Raw genomic sequence first — 23,887 nt, 5'->3', positions numbered from 1 at the left:
CTTTTTTAAAATGCAGTAAAATCCTATCCCAAAGAATTCTGTCAATAGCCTTCCCGCTACAGATGTGAAGCTCCCAGAATGGGAGGGCTCTGGGGAGTGTTGTGGAGCAATTTGTTCTGGACCAGCCACATCAAAGCTATGGCCAAGAAAGCACACCAATGCCTCCTCTTCTTCAGAAGACGTGGGAAGTTCGGCTTGTCCCCAATAACCCTCACCAACTTCTACACGTGCACCGTAGAAAGCATCTTATGGGGATGCTTCACAACCCAGTTTTGGCACAGTTCCGTCCAAGAGTGTAATAAATTGCAGACTGTTGTAGATGTAGCCCAGACCTTCATGCAAACCAACCTCCCTTCCATCGATTTCATCTATACATTCACGCTGCCTTGGCAAGCCTGCATGAAGGACCGGCCTCTTCTCCCCTCTCCCACCAGGCAAGAGGTACAGAAGTTTGAAAATACTTACCTCCAGATTTGGGTACAGTTGTTTTCCAGCTGTTATCGGGCAACTGAATGGTCCTCTCATCGGCTGGAGAGTGATCCTGACCTTCCATCTACTTCATTTGAGATCTTTGAACTATCTTTAATCAGACTTTATCGGGCTTGAATATTATATCATTGCATCAAAAGCTGTACCCTTTATCAGTACACTGTGAATGGCTTGACTGCATTTGTGTACATTCTTTGACTGGATAGCACACAAACAAAAGCTTTACCTCGAAGATAGACACAAAAAGCTGGAGTAACTTAGTGGGTCAGACAGCATCTCTGGAGAAAAGGAATAGGTGTCTTTTTGGGTTGTGACCTTTCTTCAGTTTCGACCCAAAACGTCATCTATACCTTTTCTCCAGAAATGCTGTCTGACCCGTTGACTTGCTCCAGCTTTTTGTGTTTATCTTCGGTTTAAACCAGCATCTGCAGTTGCTTCCTACACAAAAGCTTTTCCTCGTTACACGTGACAATAATAAACTAAACTAAACCCATTAATTGTGACCCAGTTATTAGAAGACCAGAATTGTTTGTAAGGAATGCCAGGAGGAATTGATGATGGCTTGTTCAAGAGTGACAGCAATCACATTTGCTGGCAACGATCTGGAGAAGTTGACCTTTTATTAGTAGGGACGTGGACATGAATTTCAATAGCTGTCAATGATACTTAAAGATTAACAGTGTTAAATGTTGCTGCTTTTTCATAATTCTCACTCCTGTTCATTGTCATCAGAAAATGAAAACTGTTTGTCTCAGGACGATAGATTTTTAATTGAGATCAGCAGTTCAAACTTTTCATTGTGTGATGGAAAAAAATAGTTAATGTGATATTGTCTGAGTTTGTAATCCTGCCAGGGAAGGCTGCAACATATTGACTGAAATTCTGCAGGGTTTCATTGTGAATCCGAGAGAATTGCAGTCGAATTTCGAAAGCAATTGATATTGATTTTATGACCATTTTCCTCTTTTGGTCTTTTTTTCCCTTAGTGAAATCATACCGCCCAACTTGCCCACACCGTCCAACATAGCCCATCTACACTAGTCCCACCTGCCACTTTTGGCCCATATCCCTCTAAACCTCTCTTATCCATGTATCTGTCTAAATGCCTCTTAACTGTAGCAATAGTCCCTGCCTCAATTACCTCCTCTGGCAGCTTGTTCCATACACCCACCATCCTTTATGTAAAATAAGTTACCCCTCAGGTTCCTATTAAATCTTTCTCCCCTCACAAACCTATATCTGCTTCTCGATTCCCCTTCTCTGGGCATTCCCCTACTCTGGACTCTGTGCGTTTTACCGATCTATTCCTCTCATGACCTTGTGCATCTTCATTCTCCTGTGCTCAGTGGATTTTCTAGTGGATTTTCTAGTGGAAATTTCAGATAATAGAACTTCTTAATGTGTGGAAATAATCCATCGCTTTGCTTTTGTTGTTCTGCTCCTGCACTAAAGGCTGTGTGAGTAAAATTGCTGCTTCAGCACAATGCGGTGCACTGCATTGAATATTCAACTGGCATGGTTCCATATATGAATGTAATCACACTTCTGTTTTTTTTTAAATGAGTACCAGACAGATGTATGGGCTACATTAATGGAAATAACTTAATTAGGTATGGTTGTTGTCTCTGGCACGTCAACTATTCAAGCCACAGCACCACATCTTTTTGATCCAAGTTCGGACTTTCTTGAGTACTTCCAGATTCTCACAGTTTAAGACACACAAAAAGCTGGAGTAACTCAGCAGGTCAGGCCGCATTTCTGGAGAAAAGGATTAGGTGACCTTTCGGGTTGAGACCCTTAAATTTCAGTTTAAACCACCATCCGCAGTTCCTCCTTACACATACTGTTCTCTCACTCTTTAATATTGCCTTTTCGAGGTTTGAAAAATAAATTAAATTAGCAAATTATACCTTTTGACAAGGAATAACAGAAGCTTGTTTCATGATAAATACATCTGTCAGAAAGAACTGCAGATGCTGGTTTAAACTGGAGATAGACACAAAAAGCTGGAGTAACTCAGCGGGACAGGCAGCATCTCTGGAGAGAAGGAATGGGTGAAGTTTCCGGTCGAGACCCTTCTTCAGATGCTGCCGGTCCCGCTGAGTTACTCCAGCTTTTTGTATCTGTCATGATAAATACATCTGTTAAGGTAGCCTGACCTGCTGAGTATTATCAGCTCTGTTTTTGTTTTAGACTTAGCTATTCTTTGATTTTCATCAACTTCTTTCATGAAATTCATTTGAAAAATTTGACTTATATTATATGGATGGGTGTAACATGGTACAGTGAACACATTTTAATTGTGCAAAGCGGTGAATTGTAAATGTCCTTTTTAGGTTTACAAAACTGCGTAACTTTATTCTGGAGAGGTAACTTTCCGCATGCATAGTTAATTCTTGCTGGCTAAATCTCTAACTTTTCTTTTCATTCAGGGGTCTTTTTATTACTATCCATGACCGAGGGCACATTGCAACAATACTGAAGTCCTGGCCTGAAACTAATATTCGGGTAAGTTCATATTGCTGTCTATTCTGATACTTGCATGCAGAAAGCTACCTTATTTTTGGAACACCATATGATGGAATTTTGTGTGCTTTTGTCCTCTTTTCTGGATTGATTGGACAATGTTTCACACATGATCAATAGTTCCGGCAGACAGTCTCGCCCTTGCATAAGCAAAGGGTCTTGGTCTCTGTTAGAAAGACCATGAGTCTAAGTTAGACACAAAATGCTGGAGGGAAGGAATGGGTGACCTTTCGTGTCTTGACCCAAAACGTCACCCATTCCTTTTCTCCAGAGATGCTGCCTGAGTTACTCCAGCATCTGCAGTTCCTTCATACACATGAGTCTAAGATATTGTGCATATTTCTGCCCATGCATATGGGGGACCTGAGTGTGAAATCGTAAAAGAAAACCAGTAGAGTAAGAACAAAGATGCGTTTTGGGATAGAAGTGGAATGACTTTGATAGAATTAATCGATCAATGGACAATAGACAATAGGTGCAGGAGTAGGCCATTCGGCCCTTCGAGCCAGCACCGCCATTCAATGTGAGCATGGCTGATCATCCACAATCAGTACCCCGTTCCTACCTTCTCCCCATATCCCCTAACTCCACTATCTTTAAGAGCCCTATCTAGCTCTCTCTTGAAAGTATCCAGAGAACCGGCCTCCACCACCCTCTGAGGCAGAGAATTCCACAGACTCACAACCCTCTGTGTGAAAAAGTATTTCCTCATCTCCATTCTAAATGGCTTACCCCTTATTCTTAAACTGTGGCCCCTGGTTCTGGACTCCCCCAATATCGGGAACATGTTTCCTGTCTCTAACGTGTCCAAACCCTTAATAATCTTATATGTTTCAATAAAATATCCTCTCATCCTTCTAAATTCCAGAGTATACAAGCCCAGCTGCTCCATTCTCTCAGCATATGACAGTCCCGCCATCCCGGGAATTAACCTTGTAAACCTACGCTGCAATCCCTCAATAGCAAGAATGTACTTGACTCATTAACAAGGACCCCCAGATCCCGTTGTACTTCTCCTTTTCCCAACTTGACACCATTTAGATAATAATCTGCCTTCCCGTTTTTGCTACCAAAAGTGGATAACCTCACATTTATCCACATTAAACTGCATCTGCCATGCATCTGCCCACTCGCTCAACCTGTCTGAAGGGGCTGTCCTACTGTATGAGCTAATTCGAACTCGGAGAATTACAGTAATAGCCGCTCGTAGGTACTCGGGGCCCTCGTGGACATTTTTCATCATGTTGAAAAATCTTCACGAGTCTTCATGAGCTTAACGTGTTTTCCGGCCGTTAACGTTACGAGTCGTTAAGAGACATCCCGAACTCTGACGTACCCGCTACGTACATTCTAAGTGCTTACCACGAATTTGATTTTTTTTTAACTCGGGAGAGCTCTTGAATTAGCTCGTACAGTGGGACAGCCTCTTAAGTCACCCTGCATTCTCATAGCATCCTCCTCACAGTTCACACTGCCACCCAGCTTTGTGTCATCTGCAAATATGCTAGTGTTACTTTGAATCCCTTCTTCTAAATCATTGATGTATATTGTAAATAGCTGCGGTCCCAGCACTGAGCCTTGCGAAACCTCACTAGTCACTGCCTGCCATTCTGAAAGGAACCCGTTAATCCCTACACTTTGTTTCCTGTCTGCCATTCAATTTTCTACCCATATCAGCACTCTACCCCCAATGCCATGTGCCCTCATTTTGCCCACTAATCTCCGATGTGGGACCTTATCGAATGCTTTCTGTAAGACCAGGTGCACTACATTCACTGGCTCCCCCTTGTCCATTTTCCTAGTTACATCTTCAAAAATGTCCCCTTCGTATATCCATGCTGACTCGGATCTATCCTGTTACAGCTATCCAAATGTGCCGCTATTTCATCTTTTGATTGACTCCAGCATCTTCCCCACCACCGACGTCAATTTACAAAAGTATGAATACTGGTTTAATTTGACCAGTAAAGTGAATATCAGCCAGGATTCCCACACATGAAATGATCCAGTCAGTGATCTTTGCTGGAAGGTGTCCTTGTTTGATACTTGCTAATGATAAGGCTAGGTTCAGAGTAAAAGATGAACATCGGAAGTGAGGAACTGGATCCTCACGGAACTCTAAAGTCTTATAGTCTGTTAGCAGCAATGGTGATGGAGAAGACAGGATATGTTTAGTTGCACAGTGGATTCCTACCTTAAAAAGTTTTTCAATTCAAATTCACAAAAATCTATGGTCCTAAATTAATTATTTATTTTCAAATCTAAATTTGTTCAGCAACATGGCATTTTAGTTATAAAGTTGATTAACTTCAATTCAATTCAATTCAAGTTTATTGGTCACATACTCAATTATACAGGTATAACCAGTAGTGAAATGCTTAAGTGCCTGTCCAGTTGTGCATGGTTCCCCACTTACACATAACCCACATAAAACAATACCCACATATGACACATAATAAATATGTACCCCATAGATACCACATAATCCACATAAAACAATCCCCACATATAACACATACTCCATAAATATACCACATAGCAAGTAGTGCTGTTACAAGCAAAATGACAAGTGCCGTGGAACACCTGTGATGACAGCGTGTTCCATCCAGTTCAGTCCCATGTGTGTGTGTTTGATGGTAGCGAGGCGGGGTGGGGCGGGGGGTTTGGGCGGGGGTGCAGGTGCTGGTGAGGTGCTGGTGAGGAGGGTGGGGAGGGTTTGGGAGTTGGGGGGCTGGGGGGGGAGGGGGGGCGGCGACACTCAGTCCTCGTTCAGCAGTCTCATGGCCTGGGGAAAGAAACTCCTCCTCATTCTCTCCGTGTTGGCCCTGAGCAGCCGGTACCGTTTCCCTGAGGGCACCAGGGAAAACAGTCTGTTGTTGGGGTGAGTGTGGTCCTGGATAATCCTCCTGGCTCTTGACCTGCAGCGCTTGGTGTAGATGTCCTGCAGGTTGGGAAGGGTGGTTTTGATGGTCCGCTCAGCTGAGCGAACCACCCTCCTCAGAGCCAGTTGGTCCCTCTTGGTGGTGTTCCCCCTCCAGGCGATGATACTCCCACTCTGGATGCTCTCCACAGTATGGGTGTAGAAGTTCTTGAGCACTCTGAGGGGGAGCTTGAAGTCCCTCAGCCATCTGAGATGGTAAAGACGCTGGTTGGCCTTCTTTACCAGGCTGCTGAGGTGGTGTGACCATGTCAGGTCCTGGGAGATGTGGATGCCGAGGTACCTGAAGCTCTCCACCCTCTCCACCTGGGCCCCGTTTATGCTGAGGGGGAGGAAGCTCCTCTGCTGCTTCCTGGAGAAGTCCACTATGAGCTCCTTGGTCTTGGAGGTGTTCAGCTCCAGGTTATTCTCCCTACACCAGTTTGCCAGGTGGATGATTTCAGAGTGGTAGGCTGCCTCATCATTGTTTGAGATTACGCCTACCACTGCTGTGTCATCGGCAAACTTGACTATGATGTTAGAGTCTGAGATGGCCTTGCAGTCGTGGGTGTAGAGAGAATACAGCAGAGGGCTCAGCACACAGCCCTGGGGGGTCCCAGTGTTGAGGGTGAGGGAGGATGACATGTGATGGCCCACACGCACCACCTGTGGTCTGCCGGTCAGGAAATTGTGGATCCACTTGCACAGGGATGGGCACAAGTGGAGGTTGTACAATTTGGAGGCCAGCTTTGAGGGGTCTATGGTGTTAAACGCTGAGCTGTAATCTATGACCAGCAGTCTAAGATAAGACTCTTTCCCGGTGTCCAGGTGGGTGAGAGTGGTGTGGAATAGGTGGGCTATGGCATCGTCAGTGGATCTATTGGGGCGGTATGCAAATTGTAGTGGATCCAGGGTGGTGGGTAGGGAGGAGGTAATGAAAGTTTTGATGAGTTTCTCAAAACACTTCATTACTGTGGAGGTCAGAGCTATGGGGCGGTAGTCATTTAAACAGCTGGGTTGGGTTTTTTTGGGGACAGGGACTATGGTGGACCGTTTAAAACAGGTGGGGATAATACACTGGGAGAGGGAGAGATTGAAAATGTCTGTGAATACAGTGGCTAGTTGGTCTGCGCAGGTTCTGAGGACACGCCCAGTAATCCCATCCGGACCTGCAGCCTTCCTGGGGTTCACCCGCTTGAGTGTGCGCCTCACATCGTGTTCCGTCACCTGGAATGTCACCTCCTCGCTGCTGGATGAGATGTGATGGGCTTCGAGGGCCTGGGTGTTATTCTCAAAGCGCGCATAAAAGACGTTTAGTTCGTCCGCGAGGGAGGTGTTCGGATTTGGGATGGATGTGGGTTTGGGTTTATAGTCGGTGATTGTGTGAAGACTTTGCCATAGCCCCGTAGAATCCGACTACTGTAGCTGTAACTCCAGTTTCCTCCTGTAGCGTTGTTTTGCCTCCTTGATTGTAATAATAATCCCATGATATTTTCTTGATTGCATATCCAGATTCAAACACTTGTCTGAGTGAAATAAACACTTTTCCATAGCTCAGTGCTAACTGTAGTGATTTGTGTCATAGGAATTGAACTGTAGGATTCGATGACTACCTTGAAATAAAATAACCCACTCAAGTAAATAGTCATTGCAAGCAGGAAAATGTTTTGCAAGTTAAATATCTAATTGCATTTTCCACTCAGTGGCACTGAGATTCTTGGAGTTGTATCAGAACCCTATAGGTCACCACCAGAGATTTGGGGCAAAGAGCTGTCTTGTACTATTTCCAAAGGATTTTGCTAGTTCCTAACAAAAGCTATGACCACGTGGAATTTCTGCCCTTGTTCTCACTGCCTCACTTCCCAATGGAGACATTGTTATCTACACTTTGGATAGTTTGCCAGATATCTGTAGTCTTTCATTTATCTTCAAAGACTCTGGTCTTCTTTCTTCTGAAGCTTAAATGGTTAGGATTTGGAACTGAGCAAGTGCTTCCGAGCAGATACTTGACTGGTAAGTGTGTCTTGGGTTATGGGGAGAAGGCGGGACGATAGGGTTGAGAGGGAAAGATAGATCAGCCATGGTTGAATGGCGGAGTAGACTCGATGGGCTGAATGGCATACTACTGTTCCTATGATGTGAACGGGTGAACCAGCCTATTTCCTCCCTTAATTGAAGCATTTTAGTGATATTTTAATTGTTGACTAATTGCATTGTTTTGAATTTTTGTATTTCCAGGCTATTGTTGTCACAGATGGGGAACGTATTCTGGGTCTGGGTGATCTTGGGAGTTATGGAATGGGCATTCCAGTGGGCAAGCTGGCATTGTACACAGCTTGTGTTGGTGTGAATCCCCAGCAATGCTTACCAGTCATGCTAGACGTTGGCACAAATAATGAGGTAAATATAATGTTGATTCAATCATCTAACTTTACTTTCTTAGACTTTGCATGTACCAATATACACTATTTTAGGCAATGAGTAATAATGATGTTATTGAGTGTGAAACTACGAAGCCACATTGCTTCCTAGCAAATAATGTTTCATTCAATCCGATATTTTGGAGGCATAACCTTGGATTTGGCATAAACATTTTCTTTAAAGTAGGCATTGATCCTCAGTGTTGGAACTTGGAAGAGGAATTGTTGTCAGAATGCAGAAGTGTTGCATAGAAAACCAGGATCAAAGGACTGGAAGCTACAAGAAAAAAGTTACCAAACCAAAAGTATGACGGACATGGCTGAAGCAGGAGGTTGAAGCTCGGGAAGTCTACACTCTCGACCATCATTACCACGAAAAGATGGTGTTACCCAAGTCTGAAGAAGGGTCTTGACACGAAACGTCACACATTCCTTCTTTCCAGAGATGCTGCCAGGTCCGCAGTTACTCCAGCTTTTTGTGTCTACAGTATCTTCTGGTGTTACCCAATGATGGGCGCACTTGGGCAAAAAACATTTTGGCAACCTTAGGCACTTAAAAACAGCTGTCACCAGTCAATATTTTTCCAACCACCTCACTGGTTATTTTATTGGCACCTACCCTGGCTGACTTTCTTGGCTTTCTTTGGGGAGGATGGAGGTGTTAAAACTGTATCTTTTCATGTCTGAGGAAATGTAATGAAGTTGCAACAACTTTGGCTCCTCATCTACAGCTCATCGTTCTTTAACTTAACTAAGATGGCTTGAAGATTCTAGTTTGTTATTGTGCTGTTCTCTAATTTGTGCAATGGATGTTAGGGAAAATCATCAGGTTATTAACAGCATGTTATTGCCTCATATGTTTAGATACAGTACCCTCGTTAATACAGACCTCTTTATAATGGATTTTAGTTATAGTGCACAGCCTCCCCGGCTACATCCAGGCTGTGCTACCAATATCACCCCTGGCCCACACTGCAACCCCCAGGTCACACCGCCTTCCAGGCTGGGCTGCCAACACCAACCCAGCTGCTTCTGTATCTCTAAACCAAACTAAACTACCAATTCACTGTGGATCCCACGCATGATAATTATCTTGATCAGCTGACCACGAGGAACTTTATCAAATGCCTTTATTAAGAAACGTAATGATGCCTGATGTACTTCCCCATCCCTCCTCACTCGCACTGCTCACTGTGCCAGTTTCCCTCCTGCCACCCTCTAACCCCACTTCCCTGTACACGCACACACAAACACACATGCCCACCACTGAATAGTTGCAGACTGTTTGAAATAATATTTTGCGTTGTAGACCTTTGAAAGCAGGAAAGCAAAAGCAAGTGCTGTTGGTTCTTTCTAACTCTGTAAAATCCTGTTAAACGATGCTTTACGACATGCAGCATGACGTCGGCAGTATTTCATGAATAGAATTACATTGCGACTCTTGACAGATCTTTCCAAGTATATTTTGTAATTCTCCTCCTGGTGATCCAACCTTCTTCTGCAGTTGTATAGGGCTCTGGTGAGACCACATCTGGAGTATTGTGTACAGTCTTGACCTCCTAATTTGAGGAAGGACATCCTTGTGATCGAGGCAGTGCAGCGTAGGTTCACGAGATTGATCCCTGGGATGGCGGGACTGTCATATGAGGAAAGATTGAAAAGACTAGGCTTGTATTCACTGGAGTTTAGAAGGATGACTGGGGATCTTATAGAAACATATGAAATTATAAAAGGACTGGACAAGCTAGATGCAGGAAAAATGTTTCCAATGTTGGGCGAGTCCAGAACCAGGGGCCACAGTCTTATAATAAAGGGGAGGTCATTTAAGACTGAGGTGAGAAAAAAACATTTTCACCCAGAGAGTTGTGAATTTATGGAATTCCCTGCCACAGAGAGCAGTGGAGGCCAAATCACTGGATGGATTTAAGAGAGAGTTAGATAGAGCTCTAGGGGCTAGTGGAGTCAAGGGATATGGGGAGAAGGCAAGCACGGGTTATTGATAGGGGACGATCAGCCATGATCACAATAAATGGCGGTGCTGGCTCGAAGGGCCAAATGGCCTCCTCCTGCACCTATTTTCTATGTTTCTATGTTTCTAACCTGTTCTAAGGCTTGGAACATTCCACGCTAGTAGATTTAATTAGCCATTATATGCAACAGCGCAATGAGATGAGCAATAACCCTTAAATACATAACAAGTTAGGGGGGAGGGGGGAGCGAAGGATTATCTTTCCAATCAATCAATTTTTATAATCTTAGGGCAAATTAAGTTAACTGTGGTTAGCCAATGTCAGGTCCTCGCCTGGATCCGAATGATTCCAAAATTCTAATTCCAGCTACTTCATTAAAAGCCATATCTGCTTCAAACATTGAACTAAACAATTACTAGTTCATCCTCTCGATTCTGGTTTTCAGGCTCGTGCATTCTTGGCTCCTCGAATTGATAGTCTTGAGTCTGATCCTCCACACTCAACTTTTACGATATTGTAGTCTTCATCATCGCATACTCATAATATCTACTGTAGTCATCAATCACAACTAGTACTGACTCTCCTGATTTGATCCTCCAACTCAGCTCCATAGTTGCAGCCCTCAGAAGCTTGACGTCATCTTGTGTGGCAAACTGAGCAATGCATTCCCCCTCTCTCTGGGTCGATTCTCTGGGAGCTGGCACTCTAGTGCTCTCACCAAGCCTGCAATGTGCTCGGTACCAGAGACCAGCATTTGCTAAAGCCGAGGAATCACCTGGGACACTGTGCTATCTTGGTGTAGGAGTGGTAACCCATATTCACTTGAATGACACTGAATGTTGGAGTAACTCAGCGGGACCGGCAGCATCTCTGGAGATAATGGATAGGTGACGCTTTTGGTTGGGACCATTCTTCAGACTGACCTGCTGAGTTACTCCAGCATTTTGTGGTATAAACCAGCATCTGCAGTTCCTTTCTATCACATTATTATATTTCATGTGAATGAACCTTGCAGATCAAATGGGAAACAGTTAGTAAATAGAATATAGAACATAAAAAGTGCGCACAGGAACTGGCCCTCTGTCACACAATGTCTGTGCCAAATATAATGCCAAGATAATTCAGTGGAGATTATCATCAATTTTGCATTAATTGTCTTAATGTTGGAATTCTTTTCTGGTTAGTACAAATAGCATCAGAAAATCAGTATGGTAGATTTAGGTGGCATTTATACAATTTGCACTTCAATCACTTCCTAAAGCTGATTTGCTTTGCCATGGTATCATGGCTGGAATGGATTACATCATCCTCTCTTTCAAACCAGTCTGATATCTTGTACTAAGTCGGTTGGAACAAACTAATCCAGGAACATTAGCAGCTTTTACTTGTGTGAACTGACAGGGATTTCTATAGTTCGACTTTTAACAATTACCACGTGACGTGTGCTGGCCACTGCAGTCCACCTCCACTGATACGAAGATTGCCACTGTGTTTTCAGACGTGCGATTGAAAATAAGCCATTGAAAGCTGTAGCCTTCATGTTCAAGCAGTGTTAATTTTGTGCTGCCTTGCTCACTGACCTCTGTCAATAATCAACCATCTTTGGGGAACAGCCCAGTTCATTCAGAGTTGTGCTGATGAGTTATTCCTTAGATTGTTAACTTGTGGTTTTGGTCAGTTCTTTTCAGTCAATGCAGAACAACAAAAGAATGTGCCCTTTTATTTTACTCCCGACCACCCCCAACTACACACAACAGTTAAATGATCAGTTAACATACAGAACACTAGTCTTTTATTGCCTTTGGCCTGGTCATTAATGATTTGGTACTTGGGTTAAGTGGTGGAATATTTAAATACATTTTCATTTATTCCTTGAAAATGGTAATATTCGGTATCCTGATTCTGTTAATTGTGATGAATATTTACATGGTTTTGACCGTGCAACTCTCTCATACCCTTGAAGTTCGCTTTTTATGTCAATGAATTTATTCATTCCAGTTTGTTTTTCTCCCACGTCATGTGGAAATATCAGTGAGGCCACAAACTTTGCCATTTTTGAACAAAAAGCGGTATTTATACATTTTGTGACATGTTCATGAACATGGAAAATGTAGCCATGATCTTGCTGTGCTTTATTGCTTTCTGAATAACTGCAATTCTTCATTTATTCTGAACGATTATGTCTTAAATAGTCACAATGATGCTTTACGGATTATATGGGGATTTAATATTAAAATTAGACCAAGATTGCTTGGCCCCTGCGTTAAGCTGCATTCAGCTACTGGAGTATAACATTGTAGGGTATGTTTCCATGGTCACGGGGCAGTGGGAAACAGATCTGCAGCATGTTAGGCTGCTCTATCTGCAATCTTGTTGGTTTCCCAAAGTGCAGGCCATGTCGGTAAATCTCGGCAGATCAGTAATACTGATTGTCTTGCTTTGCTTGTTTTAGCCTGTCATTTGATTTTAAAGTCCAATTAATAACATACGACCTAGACGAGCAGGCAATTAATCTCTGCACGTGGTTAAGGTCAAAATATGAGTGGGTTCTGAAGATTAATACCGCTGGTGTGATTTATTTTTGTGTGTAGTGAACCATCTTCTTGTTTGATGTATGCCATAAGCTGTAACATTCCCTACTCATTCAGTGGTGTTGCAGATAACTTTAGCTCCTTCTCCACTTTTTGCAATTGATCCTGGAAAGACTTGCAGTCCTACTCTGATTAAATAATGCAATAGAGGAGAAGACCATTGGATGATACGGTGGCGCAGCAGTAGAGCTACTGCCTTACAGTGCCAGAGACCCGGGTTTGATCCTGACCACCGGTGCTGTCTGTACGGAGTTTGTACTTCTTCACCGTGACCTGCGTGGGTTTTGTCCGAGATCTTCCGTTTCCTCCAACGTACATTTCAAAGACGTACAGGTTTGTAGGTTAATTGGCGTGGTATAACGTACAATTGTCCCTAATATCCAAGGATCCTGAAAGAAATGGCTGCAGAGATGGTGGATGCTCTGGTTCTAATCTTCCAAAAGTCCTTTGATTCTGGAGAGATACCAAAGCAAAGGAGACCCTTTGTATGTCTAAGACCCAAAGTCTACAAGGGTGGGAGGCAAAAAATGGGTGACTGTTAAAGGTGGCACAAGTAAAGATCCGAATTTTACTGACTTTGCATCTCCCATCTGCAGCCACTCAAGTTTTCAATTTCGGTCACATTTACGACAAGCACCGTGAACACATCTGTCTGTTGTAGGTAGAAGTGGTGTATGTATGTGATAAACCTTCAGGGAAATAGGATTGATGTGATTAACACATTGTGATTTATTGTTATCAACGTTATCCAATGGATGAGTGCGCTAATAAAAAACATTTTTTTATCACAAAGTTCCTTGTGTTGAGCTGTTGCTTCAGGAGTGCTTTACTGAGTTTGATTATATGACGTGACTTTTGGTGATGATCGTGAAGGAAAACAGACTTGGACTTTTACAGGAGTAGATGTTGCTTGCCTTTTGTGAGATTTTAAAGACCTTGTCTGAAAAATGTGGAGCGGCATGGGTTACTGAGATAGAATCGAATTGTATTCTTTTTTTATTTTTGCGCTTACAACTGTTGTCACATGGCATGTTCGAGATGATCCATAAATTATCCTCATTCGAGCACCTGTCCCGATGCCTCCTCAAATATTGTTATTGTTCCTGCCTCCACCAACACTGCAGGTAGCACATTCCAGATAGAAGCTACTCTGCTAAAGATTTACCCTTCAAATTTCCTCTAAAGCGCCTCCCTCTCATATTCAGCCTCGACCCTGTCGATTTAGACATGGGAAATTGAATTGAATTGAATTGAATTGAATTGAATTGAATACCTTTATTGTCATTCAGACCTTACGGTCTGAACGAAATTTCGTGCCTGCAGTCATACATACAATAAAAAACAACAATAAACACAAATTAACATCCACCACAGTGTATCCTCCAAGCACCTCCTCACTGTGGTGGAGGCAAAAATCTTAGGGTTACTGTCTCTTCCCTCCTCTTCTCCCTCTGCGCTGAGGCGATTCCCCACCGGGCGATGGCACAAACAGTCCCGCGGCTCACCGAACCCCGCAAACGGGCCGGTTCAAACACCGCGGCCCGGGGTAGTCGAAGCTGCCGCCCTCCAGTCCAGCGGACACAGCCGCTGGCCCGCGGCTCAACCCCGGACCCAGGTCACCGTCGCCAGAAAGCCGTCCCAGCCACTGGAGCACCGTTCCAGCCCCGAACCGGATCGCCCTCACGTGAGTGCCGTTCCACCTCGAGCTGGGCCACTCCGACGGGAGCGCCGTACCTCCCTTGAGCTGGGCCACTCCGACGGGTGTGCCGTTCCACCTCGAGCTGGGCCACTCCGACGGGAGCGTCACAGCCCCTCACGAGAGAGTCTCAGCCCCTCGTCAGGCCGCCCTCACGGGAGCGAGCCCAGGGCGAGTCCTGACAGGCTCTGCCTCCGGAGCCTCGAGGTCGCCAGCTCCGCCATTAGGCCACAGCGCAGACGGAGGCAGAGAAGGGGGATACGACAAAAAGTCGCATTCCCCTGAAGGGAGAGACAGCAAGCCCCGTTTCAACCCCCCACCCCCCCCCACCCCCACATAAACACAGCTTAAAAACCAAAAACGTAACTACACAAAACGAAAAAAACAACACAAAAAAGTAAAGACATACGGACTGCAGGCGAGCCGCAGCCGTTCCCAGCGCCGCCACTTCCGTATGCAAATAGACACTGGTTATCTACCTTATCTACCTTATCCACGCTACCAATAATTGTATCTGAGTATAGGAGCAGGGAGGTTCTACTGCAGTTGTACAGGGTCTTGGTGAGACCACACCTGGAGTATTGCGTACAGTTTTGGTCTCCAAATCTGAGGAAGGACATTATTGCCATAGAGGGAGTGCAGAGAAGGTTCACCAGACTGATTCCTGGGATGTCAGGACTGTCTTATGAAGAAATACTGGATAGACTTGGTTTATACTCTCTAGAATTTAGGAGATTGAGAGGGGATCTTATAGAAACTTACAAAATTCTTAAGGGGTTGGACAGGCTAGATGCAGGAAGATTGCTCCTGATGTTGGGGAAGTCCAGAGCAAGGGGTTACAGCTTAAGGATAAGGGGGAAATCCTTTAAAACCGAGATGAGAAGAACTTTTTTCACACAGAGAGTGGTGAATCTCTGGAACTCTCTGCCACAGAGGGTAGTCGAGGCCAGTTCATTGGCTATATTTAAGAGGGAGTTAGATGTGGCCCTTGTGGCTAAGGGGATCAGAGGGTATGGAGAGAAGGCAGGTACGGGATACTGAGTTGGATGATCAGCCATGATCATATTGAATGGCGGTGCAGGCTCGAAGGGCAGAATGGCCTACTCCTGCACCTAATTTCTATGTTTCTATGTTTACCTCCATCATGTCACCACTCAGCCTCCTTTGGTCCAGTGAAAAGAAGACTCGGACTATCCAAAATCTGCTGATAACTCAATGCGCTGATCCAAGCAACATTCTTGTGCTTCTTTTCTGCATCATGCTTTGACTTAATTCAAGTCAATTAAATCATGGACAGAGATGTGGAACATTTTTTTCACTATAGATTATATTACAGAGAGACAAAATATATTTTACTTGCATGTAATAGGTGCCAAAATGAGTTTAAAAAAAAGAGAAATAATCTTCCTTTCCTCAACAAGTTGGAAAATACAGTAGTTGAAGTGGACAAAGGACAAAAAGGACAAAGGACATTTATTGTCACATGCACCAATTGGTGCAGTGAAATTTGAGTTACCATTCAGCACACAAATAAGATAAACACAACACTGTAGAATTTAACATAAAATATAAAAACATCCCCCCCACATTGGAATCAACGTTTCCCACTGTGAGGGAAGGCAACAAAGTCCAGTCATCTTCCTCTTTGTTCACCCGTGGTCGGGGCCTATCAAGGCCTCCACAGTCGCCGCAACGTTCAGGCCCTCTCGCCGGATGGCGTTCTGGTGTTGGAACTGGAGAACACTCTCAGCGGCTTGGAGTTTCCGAATCGGCCGTTTCCTACTGGAGACCGCTGCTCCCGAAGTCCACAGGCGGAGCTGGGCGGAACTCACTGGCAATCCTCAGCGAAAGATCCCAGGCTCCGCGATGTTTAAAGTCAGCGCCACCCGCGGCTAGAAGTTCTGCAGACCACAGCTCCATGGTGTTAAAGTCGGCAGTCCCAGCCTCAACACAGCGATCCCCGGTAAGGCATCGCCTGCTCCGTGTTGGTACTTCAGTGCTGCGCCGCTGCTGAAGCTCTGGCTGGTCTCCGGCAGGAAAGGCCGCACCAATCCAGATGGTAGGCTGCGAGGAAGGGGAGAAGATGCGGCTCGGAGGAAAGACGCATCCTCGACCAGGTAGTGGCTGAGAAAACGGTTTCCCCACCCCCTACATAAAACAGACTAAAAGATCTCCAAAACAAAACTTTTAAACAGACTAAATAGACTCAAACAGACTCAAAAATTAAAAAAGGATGAAAGGACGAACAGATGCTGGCGAGGCAGCCACACTCGATGGCACTACCACTCGGAAGACCACTCCTGAATCCTACGGGGTATTGATCCAAGTTTAATGGATGGAATTGATAGAATTGATTCTTACCCTCTATTGTCAGATTTCTGAACAGTCCATAAACCAGGGTACTGCTCTATCTAATGTAGTTGAGTTTAACTTGATTGTATTTATCTATAGTATTATCTGATCTGTTTGGACAGCAATCAGATCAAACCTTTTCACTGCACATGACAATAATAAACCTCGATCTAAAACTAGATACAGTATGGAAAAGGGCCTATTGGCCAATAAACCCATACCAACCAGAATTCACCCATTCACACTTTATTATCCCACTTTGCTTCCACTCCCTACACACTAGGGGCAATTTAAAGAGGTCAATTAACTTACAAACCTGCATGTCTTTGGGATGTTGGAGGAAACCAGTGCACCTGGAGGAAACCCATGTGGTCACAGGGAGAACATATAAACTCCACCTGGACAGCACCCTAGGTTAGGATCGAACCCGGGTCTCTGGCACTGTGTGTAGGAAAGAACTGCAGATGCTGGTTTACATTGAAGGTAAACACAAAATGTTGGAGTAAATCAGTGGGTCAGGCAGCATCTCTGGAAAAAAGGAATGGGTGACGTGTTGGGTCGAGACCCTTCTTCAGACTGATGTCAGGGGAGTGGGCGGGACTGAAATCTCTGCAGCTGTCATGCATGTTGGTTTTTCCCTCTTTTGTAATTTAAATTACCACGTTTATTAAAGCCTCATAAACCCCTTGTAACCTTTAGCACCCTTGTGAAGTGGTCATGCCAAAGGCTTTGCAAAACAATTGATGTAAATCATAAATGCATAGTTAGCACCACACAAAGCTGTATAAAATGTGGTTCTCCTCATCTGAACTCTCTGACCTGAGGATTGCACAAAAGGAACATAGTCTATGTACAAGCAAATTGTAATTTTTCCTCTGCTTTTTTTTTGTTCTATGATGCACTGTTGAAAAATATTATATGTTGAGAATTTTTCACAGGCTTTGAATGAAGTTGGATAAATGTTATAAATGTTTTGGGCACAAACATCTGTGTAAACTGCCGTCTGCTCTGTTCAAAATCTATTTTGCTTCTTAATCCAAACTGTGGCCAAGTTTGCAACCCCTCTTTGATTTGTCAAATGTATTTACTCAATAGACAATAGACAATAGGTGCAGGAGTAGGCCATTCGGCCCTTCGAACCAGCACCGCCATTCAATGTGATCATGGCTGATCATCCACAATCAGTACCTCGTTCCTGCCTTCTCCCCATATCCCCTGACTCCGCTATTTTTAAGAGCCCCTAGCTCTCAACATATAATATAATCTAGCTCTCTTTTGAAAGCATCCAGAGAACCTGCCTCCACCGCCCTCTGAGGCAGAGAATTCCACAGACTCACCATTCTCTGTGAAAAAAAGTGTTTCCTCGTCTCCATTCTAAATGGCTTACTCCTTATTCTTAAACTGTGGCCCCTGGTTCTGGAAAACTTACTACTGGAGGAATTAAGGCCAGTTGATGAACGCAAATTGTACGGTCTTTATACTGTTTACAAAAGGTAGCGAGAGTGATGTCAAAAAGATTGGTCTTTATCAGTGGATCTAGGAGGGAAAAGTCAGTAAGATTGATGGTGATTCATTAGCTCCCGCTAGAAATTATGTTAAATGACCAACTCGACCAAAGCTATTGCAACATACCATTTGCACCAGTATAAAGGATGGGGTCTGGAGATTGTTCAATGAGATTTGGTGATAAATAGCCTTTAGATGAGCTCTACATGTCTCTTCTTGAAAGCAATCAAACTGTTACAGAGTACTTATGGTGAATAGAGCACTTAACGTTTAGAGTGGAACGAAAGTAAGAGAGTTATTGTATATTGAAACTTTGGTGTATTTAACACTGCTACTGAATCGGCTAAAGAAATGAAATGTATAATTTAGGTCCAGAATCAGGACTAATTTTTTTGAAGAGCTCTTGCTTTCTCATACAATTTCTGAATGGTGTGAAAATAATGAGATACCTTCAGTGTCATGTCGTTTCTATCTTTTCTTCAATGTGACCCAGGTTGTACATTTGATGTCAAGATGTATATGCTTTTAAATATCCATAAAGTATTTTCCTTCAATAGGTTTTCCTCCGTGTAAGCATTGTGACTGGGTTCCTTATAGCTCTAGTTCTTGCTCCAGTACAATTAGATCTGAATAACATTTGGTGATAGATTTATAATGGCAGAGCAGATAATGTGATTTATTCTTTATTATTTTGCCAAAACATATGAAATAATTGCAGGGGTAGTCCATTCAGCCCCTTGAGCCTGCTCCAAAATCAATGCTATTGATATCCAGAAATCTATTGATAGTTTAGAATGCAATTACTGAAATGCTCAGCAGGTCAGGCAGCATCTGCAAAGCGACAAATGTTCACTTTGATCTTTCATCAGAAGTTTTGATTTGTGTCAATGTAAATGTAGCCCTCATGGATTACCATTGTAATACAACCATGAAGTCAGTTGTCTTTCAACAATGTACAGTATATGGACGATTACTTTGGGATGATGATTACATTTTAAATATTTTGGGATAATTTTCCTCTTCCGATTCTGGGATACAATTTACAGTACCAAGAGGAGCATTGGATAGAGAGAATGGTGAATGCCATGGAGCCACTGTGGTATTTTCCCAATTAATTAAATCAGTAGGTGAAACCTGAGCTGGCTTTACCTTGAATTTAGCAAAAGATTCAACTTGCATCACTTCCCTCTGGTGGATCTTCCTCTGTGATCTGATCTAAACCTTCCCTAATTCTTTGAACTCTATTGTTAGTCCCATTTCCTTGTGTTCAATCTGCAACTGCGACTCATTGTCTTGTTTAGTTTAGTTTAGAGATACAGCATGGAAACAGGCCCCTTTGGCCCATTGAGTCTGCGTCGACCATTGATCACCCGTTCACACTAGTTCGGTGTTATCTCACTTTGCACGCTGAGGGGCAATTTACAGAGGCCAGTTAATGTACAAATCCGCAAGTCTTTGAGAGGTGGGAGGAAACCAGTGCACCTGGTGGGAGGAATCCAATGCAGTCTCAGGGAGCACGTAAACTCCATACAGGCAGCAACCTAGGTCAGGATCGAACATGGATCTCTGGTGCTTTGAGGCAGCAGCTCTACCAATTGTTCCACTGTGTATTTTTTGACACTAAATTCAGACGTGCCATAACTTTTGGACTGTTTTCACCATCCCTTACAAACAAAGCACATGGAAAGGAATTGGCGAATATTACACTTTTTGAGTGCAGAATTCTTTCGACTATTTAGAAATATTTGTCTTATGGAGAGTTATGGTTCAGTTGAGTGATCAATTGCCCGGCTCGCGCATTCTTTAACCAAATGACCATTCTTAACGTGTGAGTTTAGTTGCCCGAGAATAAGTTCAACCACTGCCATCGTAATTCTATCAGATTCTGTTCCCATGAATAACGACCTATAGTTGAACCCTATAAACTGCAGCCGATGGATGGCAAATGAGTGGGGGAGACAGAGATATTCCTTCAGACTAAATTGACTATGATTCACGACTAACAGTTCTACAAGATCAGCTAACTCTACATGGCGCCCGCATCAACTTTTCCGTCCTGTGGTTTAAAGGTTTTTTTTAAAATGTTAATCCCTTTTGTTGATCCACAGACCTATCTGCAGTGAAATGCCTGAATTAAACTCTAGTTTATAGCCAGGGCTTTTACTAATCTGCCAAGGAATGGCATAAAATGGGTTTATCTCTGTACTTTAAATCTGAAAAAATAGCTTTTTAAGTGAAAATGGATTTAAGGCTTCCTTCATTTTAAGGAAAGCGAAATAATGAATGAACACCATGTAGCATATTTGCAAGCCTTGAGCTTTATTGTCTATTCCATTAACAAACCCGAGACAAGTTTTGGGAAACATATGGCCATTGCTAGCTATTTTTGTGCCCTGACCCATTTAAAACAAAACAAAGACGTTGTTGACATGAGAAGTATTAAGCAGAAAAGTTTCCATGAACACATTTCTTTATTTATTTTTCCTTTTGAAGTAATTTGCAAATGATATTATAATTTCAAAGCGTAAGGAAAGTATTTGCGCCAAGATTCTGTTTTTGTTTTAATTGCTTTTGACAAGGTTGGTCTTTCCTTTGGTTCAGACCTGCTGGATAACTGTTCAGCATTAGTTTCTGGTTGGGCTATTCATAAATGCGTATAACAGTTTACAAATGATCGTGATATAGTCTACCCACATTATTACAGATCTCTTTATAACAGATTTTGGTTATAGCGGATGGAGAGCTGCCACAGTGATCAGACACCACTGTTTCTTTAAGAACATGGGCGACTGGCTACATTGTGGGAGGTCATTGAAATTGACAAGCAATTGCATTGATCAACACTTGTGCAATGATACTCTTAAGCAATGTAACAAACTGTCTTTAGTATTTTTATAGTAGCTTTGTACAAATAATACATTTTTAGCCTTTCAAAAATAAATTTGTATTTGAAAACAACTCGTTGTTTCATGAAGTGACCTCTAGGTGGTTGGAGCAAACCCCTTACTCTGTTATAGCGGACAATCAGCAAAAACAGACACCATTCCCCTCCCCTAACAAGGTATGTTATGGAACCATATAGTGTGGAAACAGACCCTTCAGCCAAACTTGCCCAATTCTAGGCCCACCTGGCTGCGTTTGGCCCATATCCCTGAATCCATGTGCCTTTCCAAATGTTTCTTAAAAGTTGCGATAGAATCTGCCGCAACTATCTCCTCCGGCAGCTCGTTCCATAAACCCACCACCCTTTCTGTGAAAAAAAGTTACTTCTCAGGATCCTAATAAATCTTTCCCTCCTTACCTTAAAAATACATTTTATAATGAGGGTTATCCGTATAACTTGTCACCAACATTAATTGGTATTTCTATAGTGCCCGAAACATAGTTTTAAACATCTCAATATTTTAACTGCACAAGATATTTGGGAAAATAACTAGAGAAAGAAGCAGCAGAAGGCATGCAGTTAATTGTGGGCTGATTCAAATCAGGAATGTACAAGATGTCAAAATTGGAGGAGCACAGATGTTGAGGATTTGCAGCACTGGAGGAGGTTATTGCAATTTGGCAAGCACAAGGTAATGCAAGGGTTTGAAAGCTAAAGAAGGATTTTAATATAGGTGCTACTTAGCCAGGAGGCAGTGGAGGTCAGCAAGCATAGGGTTGATGTTTAATCAAGATTTAACTAAGTTTAAATTTATAGAGATGAGGTATGATTTATAGAGAAGCATCCACGAGTAGGCAGGAATTCCTGCATCAGATTTGGTTCTTTGTTTCATGAAGCAAAATAACATGTGACATGAAACAGACTTGATGATATCAGGCACTGAAAAGTAAAACACAGCGGGACAGGCAGCATCTCTGGAGGGAAGGAATGGGTGGCGTTTTGTGTCGATTCCCCGAAAAGTCACTCATTCCTTCTCTCCAGGGGTGCTGCCGGTCCCGCTGAGTTACTCCAGCATTTTGTGTGTATCTTCAGTGTAAACCAGCACCTGCAGTTCCTTCCTACACACTGAAGAGTGAAACGTTGGTTTTAACACAAAGACTCGTCAGTGTTGAGGATGATCTTGAGTCACTATTGACTTCTTGTAATGTGACATTGCCTTTATTGCCTGGGACGGAGGTCAGTTGTTTGGTCTCGGCAAGGGCAATGACCTGGACTTGTTGGCTGTGCCCCGGCCACCAGGTTGAATCCAACTTAAGGTACAAACATAAGAAAATAGGAGCAGGAATAAGACACTGGCTGATTCAAACCTGCCCATCTTTCAATATGTGGATGATCATATGCTCCAGGCTTTATCTTCATGTCTAAGCCATTCCCCATAGCCTACAATTCCCTAATCTTTGGAAAAAAATTATCTTCTACTTTAAATCTCCGTTGATTCAGCCCATTAACGCATTGAGCACTTTAATACTTTGATTTTAGTTACTCAGAGAATAATGTCATGTGCAACAATAAAATATGTGGAGCTTTGAATCCATTCTGGAATGTCATAAATGTGTTCATGCCCACACACACTGACCTTTATAATATACATTGGGTATAATAATGGATCAGTTTGCCCTACTGATGTATGTCATTCAACTGTATTATGTTCCTCGCACAGAACAAAAGCTGCCTGTTAGGTTGTGAACTTAGTAACATTTGATTTTACTTCCTCCACCCGAATGTTTTTCTGAATATTAGGAAAAGTATGCAAATTGGTGTATTTCACTTTATGAAAGATGCACATGAATCATTACAAGATAGATGGAGGGAGAAAAACATTGGCCAGGCCAATATCTGCTGAGATGACATTGCCTTGGGAATTCATTACTGTAAAGTAAATGAAAGAAAGGTGATAAAGTAAATTTTCTGGATAATCTCTTGTTAATTAAAAAAAACTATTGTAATGAGAGTAAGAATAAGCACAGCAGCAGATTTGAGTTCAGTATGTGAAGTTGTTTAACAAAATGAATTGCTCAATGGCCGGTCATTCAAAATACTTTGCCAAGTTGGACGCAAATAATGAACAAGTGGTGTGGGTGGAATTTCATGGAATTTGTGGGAAAGACCATTTATTCCCTCTTAAAGACCATGAGTCACAGAATTAAAATCTGTTTGAATATTGGTTTGAATATTTTTTTTATGCAGTTCTGCACTTAAATGTATTTTAACTAAATTGGTATAAAATTAATTATGGCTGCATTTTCCATACTGTGAAGCTTTGTGATGGGGAAAGAACTTCAACAACAGTTTTGACGAGTAGTTTTTGTGTAATGTTTTGTTCTTGAAGATGGTGTACGTGTCTTACATGCTTATTCAAAGCATGAAACTGGTGATGTTTGTGGTATGGTCCAGTGTTCATAAGGTCATAATGTCATGTGATAGAAGCAGAATTAGGCCATTCGGCGCATCAAGTCTACTCCACCATTCAATCAAG

The 23,887-nt window shown here is 42.9% G+C and overlaps 1 protein-coding gene across 1 annotated transcript in view; it reads left to right on the top strand.

Moving 5' to 3' along the window:
- The window catches only part of LOC116973185 (NADP-dependent malic enzyme-like), a 371,473-nt gene that overhangs the window by 186,138 nt on the left and 161,448 nt on the right, over nt 1–23,887 (top strand). Inside the window, exons 4-5 of the mRNA XM_033021003.1 lie at nt 2,922–2,997; nt 8,171–8,332. Of these exons, the coding sequence (XP_032876894.1) occupies nt 2,922–2,997; nt 8,171–8,332 (238 nt within the window). The remainder of the gene's footprint in view (nt 1–2,921; nt 2,998–8,170; nt 8,333–23,887) is intronic.

The sequence above is a fragment of the Amblyraja radiata genome, chromosome 5 (genome assembly GCF_010909765.2).
Source record: "Amblyraja radiata isolate CabotCenter1 chromosome 5, sAmbRad1.1.pri, whole genome shotgun sequence".
NCBI lineage: Eukaryota > Metazoa > Chordata > Chondrichthyes > Rajiformes > Rajidae > Amblyraja > Amblyraja radiata.
This window is presented reverse-complemented; position numbering and strand designations above follow the sequence as displayed.